This window comes from Nematocida homosporus, assembly GCF_024244095.1.
Source record: "Nematocida homosporus strain JUm1504 chromosome Unknown 1442, whole genome shotgun sequence".
Taxonomy (NCBI): domain Eukaryota; kingdom Fungi; phylum Microsporidia; genus Nematocida; species Nematocida homosporus.
The window spans coordinates 1-15,388 of record NW_026250623.1 but is presented as its reverse complement, the minus strand read 5'-3'; the positions used below and the strand labels follow the sequence as shown (position 1 = coordinate 15,388).

The 15,388-nt window shown below is 43.5% G+C and overlaps 9 protein-coding genes across 9 annotated transcripts; 7 read left to right on the top strand and 2 right to left on the bottom strand.

The window, feature by feature from the left end:
- Positions 1–508: 508 nt before the first annotated feature.
- On the top strand, positions 509–1,336 carry NEHOM01_2298 (uncharacterized protein; the record flags this gene model as incomplete). The annotated part of the gene is made up of 1 exon (XM_051491176.1): positions 509–1,336. The coding sequence occupies one exon, from the start codon at positions 509–511 to the stop codon at positions 1,334–1,336; it is 828 nt and encodes a 275-aa protein (XP_051347136.1).
- A 261-nt stretch (positions 1,337–1,597) lies between these two features.
- On the top strand, positions 1,598–2,584 carry NEHOM01_2297 (uncharacterized protein; the record flags this gene model as incomplete). Its single annotated transcript, XM_051491175.1, has 1 exon — positions 1,598–2,584. One exon carries the CDS (start codon positions 1,598–1,600, stop codon positions 2,582–2,584), a length of 987 nt encoding a protein of 328 aa, XP_051347135.1.
- Positions 2,585–3,039: 455 nt separating this feature from the next.
- On the top strand, positions 3,040–3,705 carry NEHOM01_2296 (uncharacterized protein; the record flags this gene model as incomplete). Its single annotated transcript, XM_051491174.1, has 1 exon — positions 3,040–3,705. One exon carries the CDS (start codon positions 3,040–3,042, stop codon positions 3,703–3,705), a length of 666 nt encoding a protein of 221 aa, XP_051347134.1.
- Positions 3,706–4,045: 340 nt separating this feature from the next.
- On the top strand, positions 4,046–4,747 carry NEHOM01_2295 (uncharacterized protein; the record flags this gene model as incomplete). The annotated part of the gene is made up of 1 exon (XM_051491173.1): positions 4,046–4,747. The coding sequence occupies one exon, from the start codon at positions 4,046–4,048 to the stop codon at positions 4,745–4,747; it is 702 nt and encodes a 233-aa protein (XP_051347133.1).
- Positions 4,748–4,821: 74 nt separating this feature from the next.
- NEHOM01_2294 (uncharacterized protein) lies at positions 4,822–5,433 on the top strand (the record flags this gene model as incomplete). The annotated part of the gene is made up of 1 exon (XM_051491172.1): positions 4,822–5,433. The coding sequence occupies one exon, from the start codon at positions 4,822–4,824 to the stop codon at positions 5,431–5,433; it is 612 nt and encodes a 203-aa protein (XP_051347132.1).
- Positions 5,434–6,045: 612 nt separating this feature from the next.
- Positions 6,046–6,795, top strand: NEHOM01_2293 (uncharacterized protein; the record flags this gene model as incomplete). The annotated part of the gene is made up of 1 exon (XM_051491171.1): positions 6,046–6,795. The coding sequence occupies one exon, from the start codon at positions 6,046–6,048 to the stop codon at positions 6,793–6,795; it is 750 nt and encodes a 249-aa protein (XP_051347131.1).
- A 286-nt stretch (positions 6,796–7,081) lies between these two features.
- NEHOM01_2292 (structural maintenance of chromosome 3 (chondroitin sulfate proteoglycan 6)) lies at positions 7,082–9,871 on the bottom strand (the record flags this gene model as incomplete). Its single annotated transcript, XM_051491170.1, has 1 exon — positions 7,082–9,871. One exon carries the CDS (start codon positions 9,869–9,871, stop codon positions 7,082–7,084), a length of 2,790 nt encoding a protein of 929 aa, XP_051347130.1.
- Positions 9,872–9,897: 26 nt separating this feature from the next.
- NEHOM01_2291 (histone deacetylase 3) lies at positions 9,898–11,013 on the top strand (the record flags this gene model as incomplete). The annotated part of the gene is made up of 1 exon (XM_051491169.1): positions 9,898–11,013. The coding sequence occupies one exon, from the start codon at positions 9,898–9,900 to the stop codon at positions 11,011–11,013; it is 1,116 nt and encodes a 371-aa protein (XP_051347129.1).
- Positions 11,014–11,283: 270 nt separating this feature from the next.
- On the bottom strand, positions 11,284–14,487 carry NEHOM01_2290 (uncharacterized protein; the record flags this gene model as incomplete). Its single annotated transcript, XM_051491168.1, has 1 exon — positions 11,284–14,487. One exon carries the CDS (start codon positions 14,485–14,487, stop codon positions 11,284–11,286), a length of 3,204 nt encoding a protein of 1,067 aa, XP_051347128.1.
- Positions 14,488–15,388: the final 901 nt, after the last annotated feature.

Genomic DNA, 15,388 nt, shown 5'->3' with positions numbered 1-15,388 from the left:
GGAAATTTTCCTTATAAGGGAAATCTCCGTTTTGGGAGTAAAATTGCGATCTAAAAAGGAAAAAATCAAAATTCCTGGGCCTGGAATTTGTCTTTTTATTTTTGACCCCCCTGTTCAAATTTCACCCTAGATCAAAATATCAATTTATGATATAATTAAGGTATAATAAAGGTAGTATTAGGCTGGAAGGTCTCTTAAAGTAAGGAATATCGAGTATGGACTCATAATATGGCAATAAATCAACAACTATTTAATGATATTATCTAGTTAGATTCAGTTGGTATTAGGTTGGTGTTGAGTTAGGTTAAGTTAAGTTGGTATTGGGTTAAGTTAGGTTAAGTTAGTAGCTGACAGTGGCGTAGATGGGGTTCTTTTTGAATAGCATTAATCAACTACTGGAGTGAATGCTAGTTAGAATAAAACAGTGGTTTCATCCGGATCAAACGAAGCTGATCATTTATCAGTTGGCTAGTATAAAACATGTCTGGCATTTATCTGAACAACAGCAATGGCATCTATGCGTTGTGTATATATTTGTACTCTTCTTTGGGTTCTCTATGTGAACTGTCGCGAAGCACAATATCATGATCAGGACTTTGATGTGAACCTGCCGGGCTATTTGTATAGTCTTGGAGCGCGAAAGTACGTTGGGATTGACCCGGTGGGGAAGACTCGGCTAATCGTCATTGATAATCCTAACAAAGCCATTAAGCTCCGAACATATTTATCTGGAGTCTCAGCCTACCCAGGCTTAGTCTTTATGGAAGATAATGGCACATGGCCTGATGACCGGGCTGGATATCTTCCGGTTTCGCAAGACCTGGCAAACAAGAGGATATTGGAGGCCTGTCCGGATATTGGGCTCGGAAAGATAATTGTAAGTCCTTACAATGCCGGAATACATACGCGGTTTACAGTGACTCCGCCTATTCTGCTGAACGAGAATGCCTTCCAAGTTATAGGAGGCAGGTATTGTCTTACGGTTGACAAGGACTCTTCTATGATTACGCTAGCTGCCTGTGCTCCTGCGGGATCTAGACAGCTAACCCAGCTGTTCTCTTGGGTGAATAAGAACGACTTTAACCGCGGCAAAGACCCCATTACGTACCAGCCAAACCCTGACCTATACGTTTCCAAGATCACTCCCGATCAACAGGAGGGTATTCTCAGGAGGTTATGCAGCCGATACAAGCCGGTGCGCATGGATGTTTCTGGTCTGAGCTCACCAACTAATCTGCCGTACCCCGATCCCTATCTTCACTACAACACGGCTGGTGATGTTCCTCGATATTGCCGAGGTTATTTGCTTAGAAACGATCCTACCTTCGTTGATTAACCGCACACTACCAAGTAGCTAGCGACCTAACACTAACACTAACCCAACACTAACATAATCAATCGCGTACATCGTACCGCCTTACTACCCAGCTAACCCAATAAACGACTATTTCTTACATAAGGGTCTTTCGACCGAGTCTTTATTAACAAAGAAGCACGATTATGATCTGATGGGAAAAATAGCGATATGATTTGTAACTTCTCAAACAGTATCAAGCTGTAAATATAAATCCTAGTTTTGATCCAGATTTCATCAAAGATGAGAAGTGTTTGGTATCTGCAACTTCTCTGTGCGCTCTCAGTTGTGTCTATGATCCGTGCAGAGCTATTAGACTCACAAAAGAAGGGTTATTTGTTCAATACCGGCCAGAAAGGCTTTGTAACTGTTGTTTATTCGGGGAAGTCCGCCGATTTGTATCTGACCGCAACAGCTGCGAATGCCACATTAATGCAGGTTATTGGGGTTGTGGATAGCGACATGGCCTATAACTTGCTGGCCTTTCCTAATGAAAAGTCTCGAGGCAAACACTCTGGGCCGCGCTCCGAGGTTGCATCAATGGAGGCTACTTCGACAAAAGGAGGCGCCAAAATAACACTATCTAACCGCAATAACCACAAAACCCACAAATTTATCTTCAGTGCTCCGGCTTACATGGACACCACAGCCTTTCGTATATTCTTGGCTAATGAGTGTCTTGATGTTAACTATAAAAACCAACAGATGTTCCTGGGAAGTTGTCAGGCCGGGGGTTCGGAATACGAAAAGAATCAACAGTGGGTTTGGGTAACCAAAGAAAGGCTTGATGCGGACATGGAGGCAGGCATAACGCAATTTAATTATGGCGAGCACATGCCATACGAATCAGAAACAACAACTCTGAACACTTACACTCCTCATGAAGAAAGTGGGGGCTATGCAAGTGGTGGAAGATACAGTGGATCGGGATATAGCTCAAATCGGTATTCATCTTACTCACAAAACCCCACAGCAAGTCAATATGGACCTCCTAGATCAGACCATAGGTCGTCACAGGGGTACTACAGCGGGCAATATAGTGGGTCAAACAGTAGATCATACGGGCCGAGCAAAGGATCGTATGGTGGGTCGTATGGCGGATCGTATGGAGGGGGAGGCAGCGGGTCATATGGCGGGTCATATGGAGGGGCAAGCAGGCACCGGGGATATATTTATCCACCATACATTGGCGGAGAAAACTGTCCTTATTGCGACTACTTTGACTATTAGGACTTATGTATACTAGTTGGTTTAGATTTGGAATAGTCGGAGGAGAATCTGTGCAACAATAAGATGCGATGCCAACCCAATCTGGTTATTTGAGCAATATTGAATTAACAGCGAGTCATGCCTAGCACATAGATTGATTGAAACTTCTAAATAAATCCATATTATGTTAGTATTGGGTTAGTATTCTGTTGGGGTGGTATTGCGTTTGGTTGGTTTAGTATTCTGTTGGTTTGGTATTGGGTTGGGTTGGTTTAGTATTCTGTTGGTTTGGTATTGTGTTGGGATGGTATTAGGTTAGTATTGGGGGCAGAATTAGGATTAGTTGGGTGTTGATTGTGTATTGATTGATGTTGGTTGGCTTAGTATTGAATATGTGGGTTTTGAATTAGTATTATGATGAAACCAGTGAAACTTGTTACATGGCCACTATAAATTGATCCGACGGCATCCGGGTGATGAAAAGGACCTTTCTGATCAGTGGATTAGTGATTGCTATCCGGGCCTTATCAAATACAAAAGAGCCTGCTTTAAAATCAGTGCCACTTTCCAAAGGATTTCATAATGGAACCTCTGGTTATTTATACAATGTCGGCGCCCAAGCTTATCTAGTCACCAGCGCCAACCCTAAAGATCAATTTATGTGGATAAAGGGCGTGAAAGACGTCGCCAAGGCTACCCCACTGACAATAGAAAGGGATGTATTTCGCGGGCTGACCTATAATATTATTAGACTTAGCGAGGTAAGAACTGCCCTTGGTGCACCACCTAAGCAGCTGAGCATCAGAATGACACACTCTCCCTTCTTTGGGCATCAAGTTCTCGGCCGAGTAGGAGAGGACACAAACAGGTATGTGGGACTGTTAACAGACCCAAGTAATCCAGTCACATGGGTTGTGTTCTCCCCGCCGGTTCACAAGACAACCAACGCATTTAAGATCTACTTAGGCAACATGTGCTTGGCGTTACAAAACAATGCATATCTGAGAGTAGAAAAGTGCGTGCTTGCCCCCGATAGCAAACGAAATAATCAGCTGTTTATCTGGTATCCCCAGGAAGAGCACAATACCTCCACAAACGCAACATCCAACAATGGGTCCAATGGGTCGGCAATTGGAAGTTAAATAGCACGGTAAATGTGTAGCCCTGCCAGCAGTCCATTAATGCGAGCTGAGTCTGCTCATTGGAGTAGTTTTGCGATTTAAGTGAAGACCATTTCAACGCCAAGTCAATACCAAGCCAATAAACGGCCGTTACAATAAAACCCAGTACTAATTCAAGAGTAACAACATATTAATCCGGCCAATGTCAAGCACACTCGCCTTTTAATCTCCACACTTAATCTAAACTCAACTCAACCCAACCCAACTCAGCCCAACACCAACTCAACTCAATCCAATCGGCATTATCAGCCTGATACATATGTTGCATGGTTGGTATAAGAAATATCACATCTGGCAACGGATGATTCCTGGTAGCAGAAAGAGCCTTCTATCTTGGCTGGCCCTATGTGTGCCTTTTGTCTCTTCAATTGGTGAAGAGTATGAGTTAGCGATGTATAACGATGGCGAGGAGGGGTACTTGTACAACCTCGGAAGCAATGCATATCTTGATCTTCACGCAACAAACACTGATAAACCCATTGTCTTTACACGCAATCGCTCAGCAGCCTCGCCTATCAGTATGCGCATGATGAAAGACCCTGGTCTGAGTTATGCATTGCTTATTTCTGTCGATCCACGCGACATCAAACAGTGCAAAAACGGGTACACTCCCACCACTTTTGGCATTTCCGAAGACGTGAAAGGCTGTCCTGTCTTGCAAAAGGCCGGCGCTAATGGAGAAATTACCCTTACTTCATACAACAACGAACATAATGCCTGGTTCTTCTTTTCCCCCGTGGTTTATAATTCCAAACACGCTTTCCGTATTTATAGCCAGCGCAGCTGTCTAACCGTTGCAGAGGACAATGTGCCTTTTCTCAGCACCTGTGCCTACGACATCCCCGCCCAACGAGACGCACAGTTGTTTATTTGGGTTAAAAAGGCCGATTTCATTGCTAACATTCACGCGCCTTTTGTTTTGAACCAGGCTCAGAATCCGGCCATGCCAGCCTACGACATTCAAGAAACACCCGAAACAAGCGGGCCTTTCTACCGGAATTAAAATGGCAGAGTCTCAGACGGATGTTACAGAATGAAACAGACAATGGATATATAATCATTGATTAAATGACAATAATGATTTGGGTTAGTTTAGTGTTGTTTGTTCTTTTAGGCCAAACAGTTCGGTCTTTTAGCACTTCTGATAGTGATAATCTATTTGAAAATGGTAAGCCTGGGTACTTAAAGAGCATGGCCGCAAACCAGTATCTCGGCAAGGTCACAGTTTTAGAGAGTGGTCGGCGCTACTATTTGGTTGGGTTAGTAAAAGCCCCGCCTAGGGCTCTCCAAATCTACATTTATCGCCAGAGCACCCACGGCCTTCCCTACAATCTAATCCTTATAAAACCTACCGCCACTAGTGATGGTAATGCAAGTGCACTTGATTCTAACGAAAAGCAAAACACCATGACCTCTCGAGATGTTTTTGCCCTCAACCTTGTTCAATTCAAGACCAAGTTCAGGTATATCTTTTCTGCACTAGATACCATTAACAACAACTACCAATTTTCATTCTCTCCAGTCATTGATCCGATAAACCACGCCTTCCAAATATACACTAACGGCTCATGTCTCACGATCACCAACAACAGACTTCTCTCCCTCGAACCGTGTATTGATTCCGATCGCCCAGGCCGAACCAAACAGCTATTCCAATGGGTAAACGCAGTGGCTAGTTCAGCTCAATAAACATCAGAGTAGTTTAGCAAACTCCCCACTTCTCACTTTCGTACTTAACCTAATATTTAGCACAGCTCAAACCCATCCCAAACACTCTTACATAGCCAGCTCCAATCCAACACTAAACACAACATCTAACTCAACATAATACCATCTCAACTCAATACCATCTCAACATAATACCATCTCAACTCAGTACCAATTCAACACAACTCAATTCAACACAACCCAACACAACCCAACTTAACACAACTTAACTTAACTCAACACAACTTAACACAATTAGCAATGATGTCAACAATTGATAAAATTCCAACAAACTCAAACTCCAACTTAACTCAAACTCCAACTTAACTCAACTTAATCCAAAATCAACACAACGCAACGCAATAAGAGATTAAAATCAAATGTCTGTAACTGCCACAACAGAACAGAGCCAAAGGCAATGGTGTAGCTCGATGTTTGAATGACCGCTTATCAAAGAGCCACCTTCGAAGGAGCATGGGTGCTATTCCGGAAGAAAAAAAGGAGACTGGCCCATTGTTCGTGGCCGTCTAACACAGGCCAAAACAGAGTATCAGAATCAAACAGGTATTTAAATCTCTTGCAACTAGTTGGGATATGAGAACGGGTGGACTGATAGTTTTTCTGGTTGTTGTGCTAGTTCTTTCCTTAGTAGAGTCTCGCATGAAGTCGCAATCTCGAGCCTGGGGGTCGCGAGGATTCAAGCGCTCAAAGAAGGCAGAGAGACGGGCCAAACAAATGATGAAGTATCTGATGGATGCACAAAAGAAGGAGGGTATATTGCTTGCGTCGTATGTTGGGGATAGCTATCTGGGAATCTCTGGCAACAAGTTAGTTGCGGTGCAGGACAAGAACGCAGCAGTCCTCTTTGATGTTGAGCCTAAGTCTGATAAGGTTGATAAGAATGCACTGGACGTGGAGGTTCAGTTAACGCCCTGGATTAATGGAAGCAAGAATGTAATCACGTACAATGCAGTAGGAGAGGACATAAACATTGAGATTCCAATTGAGAATAATCTGCCAACGAAGTCCGATTCCACTATTTTCACTAAGGTGATTAGCACTACTGCTGACCATCCAGTGTATGAAATCAAGTCCGGCCAACGGAAAATGTGCATCACACTGGAGCCAAGCACCAAGGAGTATGGGTTAAAGATGTGCAGTAACGGATCAAACGATCTTCAAACGTTCCGATTTTTAACATACACGGAGGCTGAAGCCATTGAGTCACGGCGAAAAGGACACCACGCCTTTGACCTGAAGTCTTTCTTGGGCGACTCTAAGGTTCCGTCTGGTGTTATTACAGTGGCTGATGTCAATGGAGTTCTTTATAAAAGCGATTCCTAAATGGCAACAATAAATCTAGTTAATGTCAGAATTGTGTTGAGTTAGTATTGAGTTAGTATTGGGTTGTGTTGGGTTAAGTTGTGTTGGGTTAGTGTTGAGGTAGTGATGGATTGAGTTGTATTGGGTTGTGTTGAGATGGCATTGTGTTGGAATAGTATTAAGTTGAGATAGTACTGGGTGTATATGATGCTAATATAGGGTTAGTATTGGATTAGTAGTGACTTAAGCGATAATGAACTAAACGGGCGTAATGAGGATTACACTAAGATATGATTTATTAGAGGTGTTAGTTGGTGTTAGAGCTAGGAAGGTAAGTGCAAAGAAGGGCCTCGGCATCGGCGGCTGTGCACTCTTGAATAGTACGGTCCTTCACATGGAAGAACTTCTCGCCTAGAAGAAGAGTTTCACCCCGGAAGGTTGAGATGAAGAGTTGCTTGTTGCTAAGGACTCCACTACCTACGATGTTTTGCAGGAACTGCGTGTCTAAACTGGCATCAAACTCGTCCAGAAGATAGAATGGGGCCGGATAAATGCTCTGGATCGATAAAATGAGACAAAGAGCAATAATGCATTTCTGGCCCCCACTAAGTTCGTCTGAGGAGACCATGGGCTCGCCTGCAAACGAAGCTTGAATGTCTAGCGAGCTGTTTTGTGCAGTGCTGGTGATCTGGGCAATGCCGTGTGTTAAGGCTTTGAAGAAGTAGTGGAAGTTATCTTTTATCTGCGTTACAGTTATGTTGATGACTTCTTCTTTACGGGTCTCCAGAGTAGCTTGCATTTCAGCAATTTTAGCCTTGGCCTTCTGTAACTCGGTTAGCTTATCTTGAATACGGACGTATTCTTGTGCAAGATTATCAGAGTTGCCCATTTCCATGGGAAGCGCATCAATGTCTTTCTGGAGGAGGTAGAGGGACTGAATTAGCTCTTCCTTGCTAGCAGTGGGAACGTGCACAGTTCGGCCGGCATCAATAACAAGCGTGTCAATTACTTCGGCGTTAAGACTAAGGACTTTCTTTTGGATTTTGCGGAACTTAGTCTCTAGACGAGTCTTTTCCGCCGTCTTCTCTTTCCATTGGAAGTGTGAGGCATGACGCGCTAAGCGGGCTTCAATTTCAGCGGCCGCCTCTTTAAGCCGAACAATTTCCTGAAGCATAGCCTGATCGGCCTTCTCTTTCTCCAGTGATTTAACGCGTTGTTGGTACTGGGCCTGAAGAGTCTCATATTGCGATCGTTTACCAAGTAGTTGGTTTTCAAAATCAAAATCTTCGTGTTCCAAAATAAAGATAAAGTGTTTGAGATAAGAAGCAGGTGTTGCTTCCTGTGCAAAATAAGCCGCATAAAGAGTCTCGTTCTTCTCTTTAGCCTGAATAAGTAAAGTCTCTTCGGCAAGACAAGCAGCATACTCTTCTTTAGCTTGAATAAAACTGCGAAACTTATTGCTCGCTAGCTCTTCTCCACCCGTAATAGTTCCTGAACTACTAAAATACTCACCATTACGCGTAATCACGTTAATGTGGTGTTTTTTAGAAGCAACTTTAGCCGTTTCAAAATCAGAGATAAAGTAAAGACCGCCAAAGAGATAGTCTACTAACTGGGCATACTGACTAGCACAGGAAATATAAGTACTTAGAGCCGGAAAAGGCACTTGGCGTGGAGTGCGTCTACTAAGATTAGCCAGTGGAATAATCGTCTGGTCAATACGATGGGTCCGGGCTAGTCTAAAAGCCGTTGCTTTACTGTCCACCACTACACTAGTCAGTAGTCCACTCTGTGCCTGAGCCAGTGGCATTAAAATCTCTTTGGGCACAGTAATCAGGTCATAGACATGGCCTAAAACACCCGGCTCACACTTCATTTCACTACTAAGCGCAAAGCCTTTGTTCGTCATCAGGAAAGACCGCTCGCACTCTTTCATTTTCTCCTCGGCCTCCTTCTTACGCCGTTGTAAGTCCTTCTCCCGCCGCCAAATGTCTCGTTTAGCCTCCAGAACCTCTTCTCGTTGGGCTTCGGCCTTATCTATTGAACAGGTAGATACTTCGCGTTTAAGCGTCTGAATTCTTCTTTGGACGGCTTCTGGTCCACAAATCCGCAATGAGTTAATTTCACTCTCTAGCACTCGTGATAAAGCTAGAGTCGCTTCAACTTGACTGATTTCTTCGCGTAAGATTCCCAATTGTTCTTGGTCGGTAAGAACTGCTGCCGCTAACTCTGCAATCCGTTCTGTCTGAGTCGCACTAATAACTGGAGTAGAACTCATTGGCTGGTACTCTGGAGGAATTCGTGATAAGATCTCTTCCAAACGCACTTGTAAAACTTCAGCACTCTCTTCCATTGAGGCATTCATTGTGCTTTCTTCAGCACAGAAGTCTTCTAGCTTTGTCTTCAGCCGGTGCAACTCACGTTTGTACAGTTCACGCACTAGTACTTCTTTCTTACCAACAGCTACTTGCCGGGCGGCTTGTCGAGCTCTTTCACGGGCTTCTAACTCCACTCGCCGTTCAATTGTTCTAGTTAGGTCTCTTATCTTTTCCTCTAGTACTTCTGATTCTTCAAGCACTCGGCATCCTTCACTCTTATCCTTTTCATAGATAGTTGAGCCAGCAATTTCACGAACTAGAGCCATACGCTCCTCTCCAGACATTTGCGCTAACTCACCAATCTTACCCTGCTCAACCGAGTGGTAGGGCATGGCCTGAGTCATTCCGGCACTTTCAAACAGAGAAATCATTTCTTCACGACTGACAATCCGGCCATCTACAGTATACTCTTCAGTTTTCTGAGTCACACTCCGCCTAATTACTACTTGATCACCCCCGGGAAATACTCTGTCTTTGTTTTCAAACTCAATCTCAACATAAGATCTTATCTCTGGACTCTCTTCATTAACAATCGCTCGTCGTTCTGCTGGACTGATACGCCAATGGGCATTGATTACAAAGCGAATAGCAAAAAGAAGACTACTCTTTCCAGAACCATTTTTGCCAACCAAAATATTGGGTCCTTGGGAAAGTTCAGCAATCAGTACATTTTCAGTAAAGCTTTTGAAGTTCGAGAGAGAAACAGATTGTATTCTCATTTAAACATTTTTTTGTATTACCATATATGGCCCGAATTGCGTACTTCTATAGTTCTGATTCTCGCAACTTTCATTATGGTGCTGGGCATCCAATGAAGCCCTATAGAGTAGCAGTTACCCATTCGATTGTCTTTGCGTATGGTTTAGAGCGGTATATGGACGTATTTAAGATAAAACCAGCTACAAAGCAAGAACTGACTGAGTATCATACTGAGGAGTATGTTGATTTTCTATGTTCGCCAGGAAGTAATTCGCCTTGTGATCGAATTACAGATGATTGTCCGGTATTTGAAGGGATAGGGGAGTATTGTGCGCTTTATTCTGGCGGGTCTTTACAAGCAGCGCGTTTGCTGAATAAAAAGCAGTATGAGATAGCTATTAATTGGGCGGGAGGTCTGCACCATGCAAAGAAGAATGGGCCGAGTGGGTTCTGCTATACGAACGATATTGTGCTGGCTATTCAGGAGTTATTGAAGCAGCACCGGCGGGTGATGTACATAGATATAGACATTCATCATGGGGATGGAGTGGAAGAAGCTTTTTATCATACAGATCGAGTAATGACTGTATCTTTTCATAAGTATGGGGATAAGTACTTTCCGGGTACAGGGAGTATTTGCTGTACGGGCCGGGAAGGTGGAGTGGGTACGGCTATTAATGTGCCTTTGGATTTTGGGATTGATGATGCATCGTACCATTATGTGTTTAAGGAGGTAACGAGTATGTGTATTGACTCGTATCGGCCGGAAGTAATTGTGATGCAATGTGGGTCGGATTCTTTGGCTGCTGATCGGATTGGGTGCTTTGGGCTATCTATTCGTGGACATGGCGAGTGTGTGCGGCATATTAAGGAGAAGAAGATTCCTATGCTGGTGGTGGGTGGTGGAGGGTACCGGCCTAAGCACGTTTCGCGGTGCTGGGCGTATGAAACTTCGGTGCTTTGTGGTGTGGAGATTCCTAACGAAATTCCGCCCAATCCGCATAGTGGTTATTTGGGAGAAAATGCCCAGTTGCACTTGGATCTGGAATGTGCCTACCTTAATAAGAACACTAAGGAGCGATTGGAAATGATCATTAAATTAGCCCGCGAAATTCTTAACCGGAGTACCCACAACGAAAATGTGTCCCACTCAACGCAATAAATAGATGTTATTAGTGTATTATTAGTTTGTGTTGAGTTGGTTTGATGTTGATTATGTGATAGGTGTTGTATTGTATTGTATTGTGTATTGTTAATATTCGAAGGAGATGTTAGTATTGGGTGATGTGATGTAAGGAAGGGAAATGAATTTATGCCAAATGAATGCTGGCATAGCTGAATACTAACCCAATACTAACCCAAAGCAACCGAGTTGAACTGAACTGAACTGAATACTTATGCGATGAGATAAAGAGGAGATTGGTTTATTGGGTCATGTGCTGATGATGTGGACTAGTTGGATGATTCCGGATTCTAGTTCCTTTTCGAGTACTGAGGCGAGTGCTGACTTGAAGTAGGTGGCGGCATACAAATCGACTTGGGAGCAGTGTATTGGCTTTTCTATGAGAGCTTGGAACTTTGGGGGGATATTATGGGTACTGCCCTCGGCGAAGATAAATGTGGGCAGCATCTGGACTATAAAGCGGCAATCCTTTGTTTGCCGCTGCTCATCCGGTATTGTTGGATAATACACATCGTGGTTAATGCATGCACAAATCTGGCAGTGTAGGTATGGTACAGTGAGGTAAGCTAATGTGTCGTGCATGTGCTCGGAGTTCGCAGCTTTTAGCTTGTTCTCATCTGTGCTGACCTTATTCGTCTTCCTCTCTCTTTTTCTCGGTATCTGCGTGGGTCGAGCGCGGATTCGGCTGCATCGTCTGCAATTCCTAACGTACTTATTCCATGTTAGACCTACTGTGGCTTCTATGAGGGCTTGGTGGTTGTCGATGTGATCGGAACATATGTCGTAGGAGAATTGCAAACTGTAGCCATAGGTTGGTCTTGGGTTGGTGCGTATGGCCTTTAATACAACCACAAACGGGGGATTTGGGCTAACAAAGCATTCTAGTAAGGCATTGTGATAAAGGGAGATTGTTAAATAAAAAGGTGTGCGGTTGGGGCCCTGCCCGGACAATGTAACGGTTTTGAGCAATGGTTGGTCAATGAGCCAATAGGTTCGGCTGGCTAGTATATTCTTCTTCCTTTGTAGCACCTTAAGGTTTGCTAAGTGCAGACTGATCAGACCTTTAAATCGCCAGGCTGCCCATTGAATAATGATTGCCAAGCGCTTTTCGCTTATGAACTGGTAATCACTGAAGTATAGCCAAAGGTTATTGACGGACTGGGTTTGTAGTTGGTCTGGTTCGGCCTGTGACTGGCTGTTAGCACGACGCTCATTATTGTCTATTTTGATGTCCTTTATATCAAGCCAATAAAGCACTAATGTTCTCAGGTCGCTCTCGTCCTCCTTGTTGTTTAGCCAGGCTTCCTCATGCTCCTGTGACCGGTCTGGACAGGCGGCGGCTAGCCCTTTTGTGTAGGCCGTTATGGCGTTGTTAATGTACACATCGAATGAAGCCGATCGGAACCCGACTTTATAGGCCGCAAGTGTGGTTAAGACACTATCATAGTCCCTACAATCAAGACAGCCCAGATCTAGGAATAGTTTGGACAGGCAAGTAAACTCGTCTGTTACTCCTTCGGCGGCTTTGGTGGATGCATATTTGAATAAAGAGAACCCGTGGATTTTCTCTGGTTGGTTGTAGTATTTGATTTCGTTTAGCTCAAAGAAGTCATTGAGTACAAGTTTTGATATCTGTGGGGTTATTGATTTAGAGAGTAGCACGGCTACATTTAGATTCGTGAAGCGCTGGTTCAAAATGTGCACCTCGATGTTACCCTTGAACAGATAGTGCTTTATCATCCAATAAAGGAAGCGGTTGTCAACACGGTCTAGCACCAAAAGCTTAATGTCAAGCTGGTATTGGCTACGGCCCCAGTTGTCTCTTTGAAGATTTCTCGGAAGGAAGAAGCTATTGTCTTGAGTGTCGTCGCAGAGATTGGTGATTCTAAGCTCATCCACAACAAGACACCGAAATAGTTCTATAAGATGCTGGACTTGTTGGCGCTGTTCTTCATAACGAGCCTGCCTGCCAAGAATTCGGATGGTTTTGTAGCGTATAGCCTGACAGAACTTTGAGCCATACTGTGCCTCTAGCTTGAAATCTTCCCACTTCGGGAGCTGGCTAAGTCGAAAGCTAACTGTTTCCTGAAGCTCCCAATCGGGGACGCTAAGTCTTCTGCCGTAACATACAACGTCCCTTTCCTGGACTTCCTTTGGTATTATTGCTAAAGCATTGCACTTTTGAAGTATCTCGAGTGTCCTAAGCATGTCGTTGCGATCGTCTCTATAGTAGATTCGAACGCTGTCGGTCTTGATGCCATACCTGGCACAAATGTCTTTGGTGTAGGGCCGGAGGATGAAATCGTTGTGGCCGCACTCTATATTGGCGGCAATTTCAGTAACAACTTTCTTGGCATTAATCATTATGGGGGCATAAATAGACGGATGCCCAGGAATTGGTTCAGTTGCACGCCCGACAAGCTCATGGACTGTGATTGTGGCCTTGTTGTTCATGGCCAAATTCTGAAGAAGTCCCCAATCAACCACCAGAACTAGCCGTGGATGGATTGTCATAGTGGCATTCTCAAGACCGAGTATGGTTAGCTTTGTGTCTTTGGGGCCCGCAATAGAGATCTGCTGGCATCTGGGAGACGCGTGGTGCATAAACCTGAAATTAAGCTTGACAACCTCCGGTAAATATCTGAAGTATAGGGCGTATTCATCACTTAGCGTTAGTTGGTCCATAAATGTGAAGTCTTCAAACTGCAAATCTTCCAGAATGAGCGTTGAAATCGATCGCACCAAGGCAATACCTTCGGCCATCAAATTTGGAAGCGATTTATGCGCGCGAGTCGAAAACCGGAGCGTACATGATGGGCCTAACTTAGCGCGCTCAATTGTACTATTTGCCTCTGGTAAACTAAAGTTCAAATATATCTTATCAGGATCCACATTCTTTGGCCGATTAGGATTCAAATAAAGCACTAGATTCTTACAATCAACCACGTTAATAACTCGAGATATAATTTGCAGGTTTTCTGTATAACAGCTTATATTGGCTCTTCTGTATGTCACTCTAATGGCAGTGGTTTTAATGACGGCCACCTCTCTCAACCTATCCAAAGCCAGCTTGGCTTCATCTGCATTGGAATAAAATGGCATCGTGAAGTTGATTGCGCTAGCCGAGCACTTTACTATATAATAGGCCTGTCCATACGCCTCGGGCTTGTAGGGTTGAATCCACACAGTTTCGTGATCATCGCCAAGATCAAACCCAATTCCGCGTAATGTTGTAGCCATCTTACTTGACTTTCTCCAAACCGGTTTTCTACCTATAGTCGCATCACTACTAATGCTACTCTGACTTCGCTCACTATTCACACTCAACCTGCTAGCCCCCCAAACTCCATCCAGCAATAGTAATAAAGAAGATAGTACAAACCAGCAACCAACCTTGTTCTGTCGATAAACTTGCGACCTAGCTACAGCTATTCTAGTTTTAAGATAAGGCATGTCTTTAAAAAGCCAATGCAATTTTATCTAACTTAACGCTGATATTCGGCCACTTGATCCATTAAGCTATTCCTCTAATGCTTTTGATCGTTTTGATAATTTCAGGCCCGTCCCAGCCCTCTGGCTTTTTCACCCAATAAGATTATCTCTACCAACCCAATCCAATCTAACTCAATACTAACTCAACTCAACTCAATACTAGCCTAATTGATTAGCTTTAATTAGTGGAGTGATCCGGGCAATTTTGGCATTTGGGGTTGGTTGGTTCCACAGTTAATCTGAATTTGGCAACTTATTAAAATAGATCTTAAAGTGTACACTACTCCAGAAAGTTAGCATAGAATTGGTTTTAATATTTAGTTAAGTTGGGTTTAGTTAAGTGAAGTTAGTAGATATTAGTGGGGGTTAGATAGTGTCAAGTTAAGTTAGGATTGAGTTGGTATTAGATTGGGATTGGGTTAGTATTAAATGTTGCACGCCAATCTTGTAACTCGCCGAACTTGAAATTTCAAAACTATTTGCAGAAAGCGAAGCTCGTCACTTCCAGGCCCGAGATTGCGGATTCCGAGGCCGGCGAGACAAAATACAATAAAGATGCTTTATTTGAAAATCTAACAACTACTAGTTTAAAATATACACGGACATACTATACTAACTTGAGTTCACACTATTTTGCGAATGTTTTGAGAGTGGCTATCAACCCAAAAGAGAGATAGATGCTTTCAGGTCTTTTGCTCTCTTCCTTGCTTATCTGAAAGTGCTTTAAAGTAACAGACTCTCCTTTTATAGTCCAATTCTTATCTCTTATCATATTCTATGATATAAACAGATCTAGTATAATCGTTGAAAAGAGGCCTTTATTCGTCCTGCTATTGGGTTAGCAATATGTTGTTCGGATCAA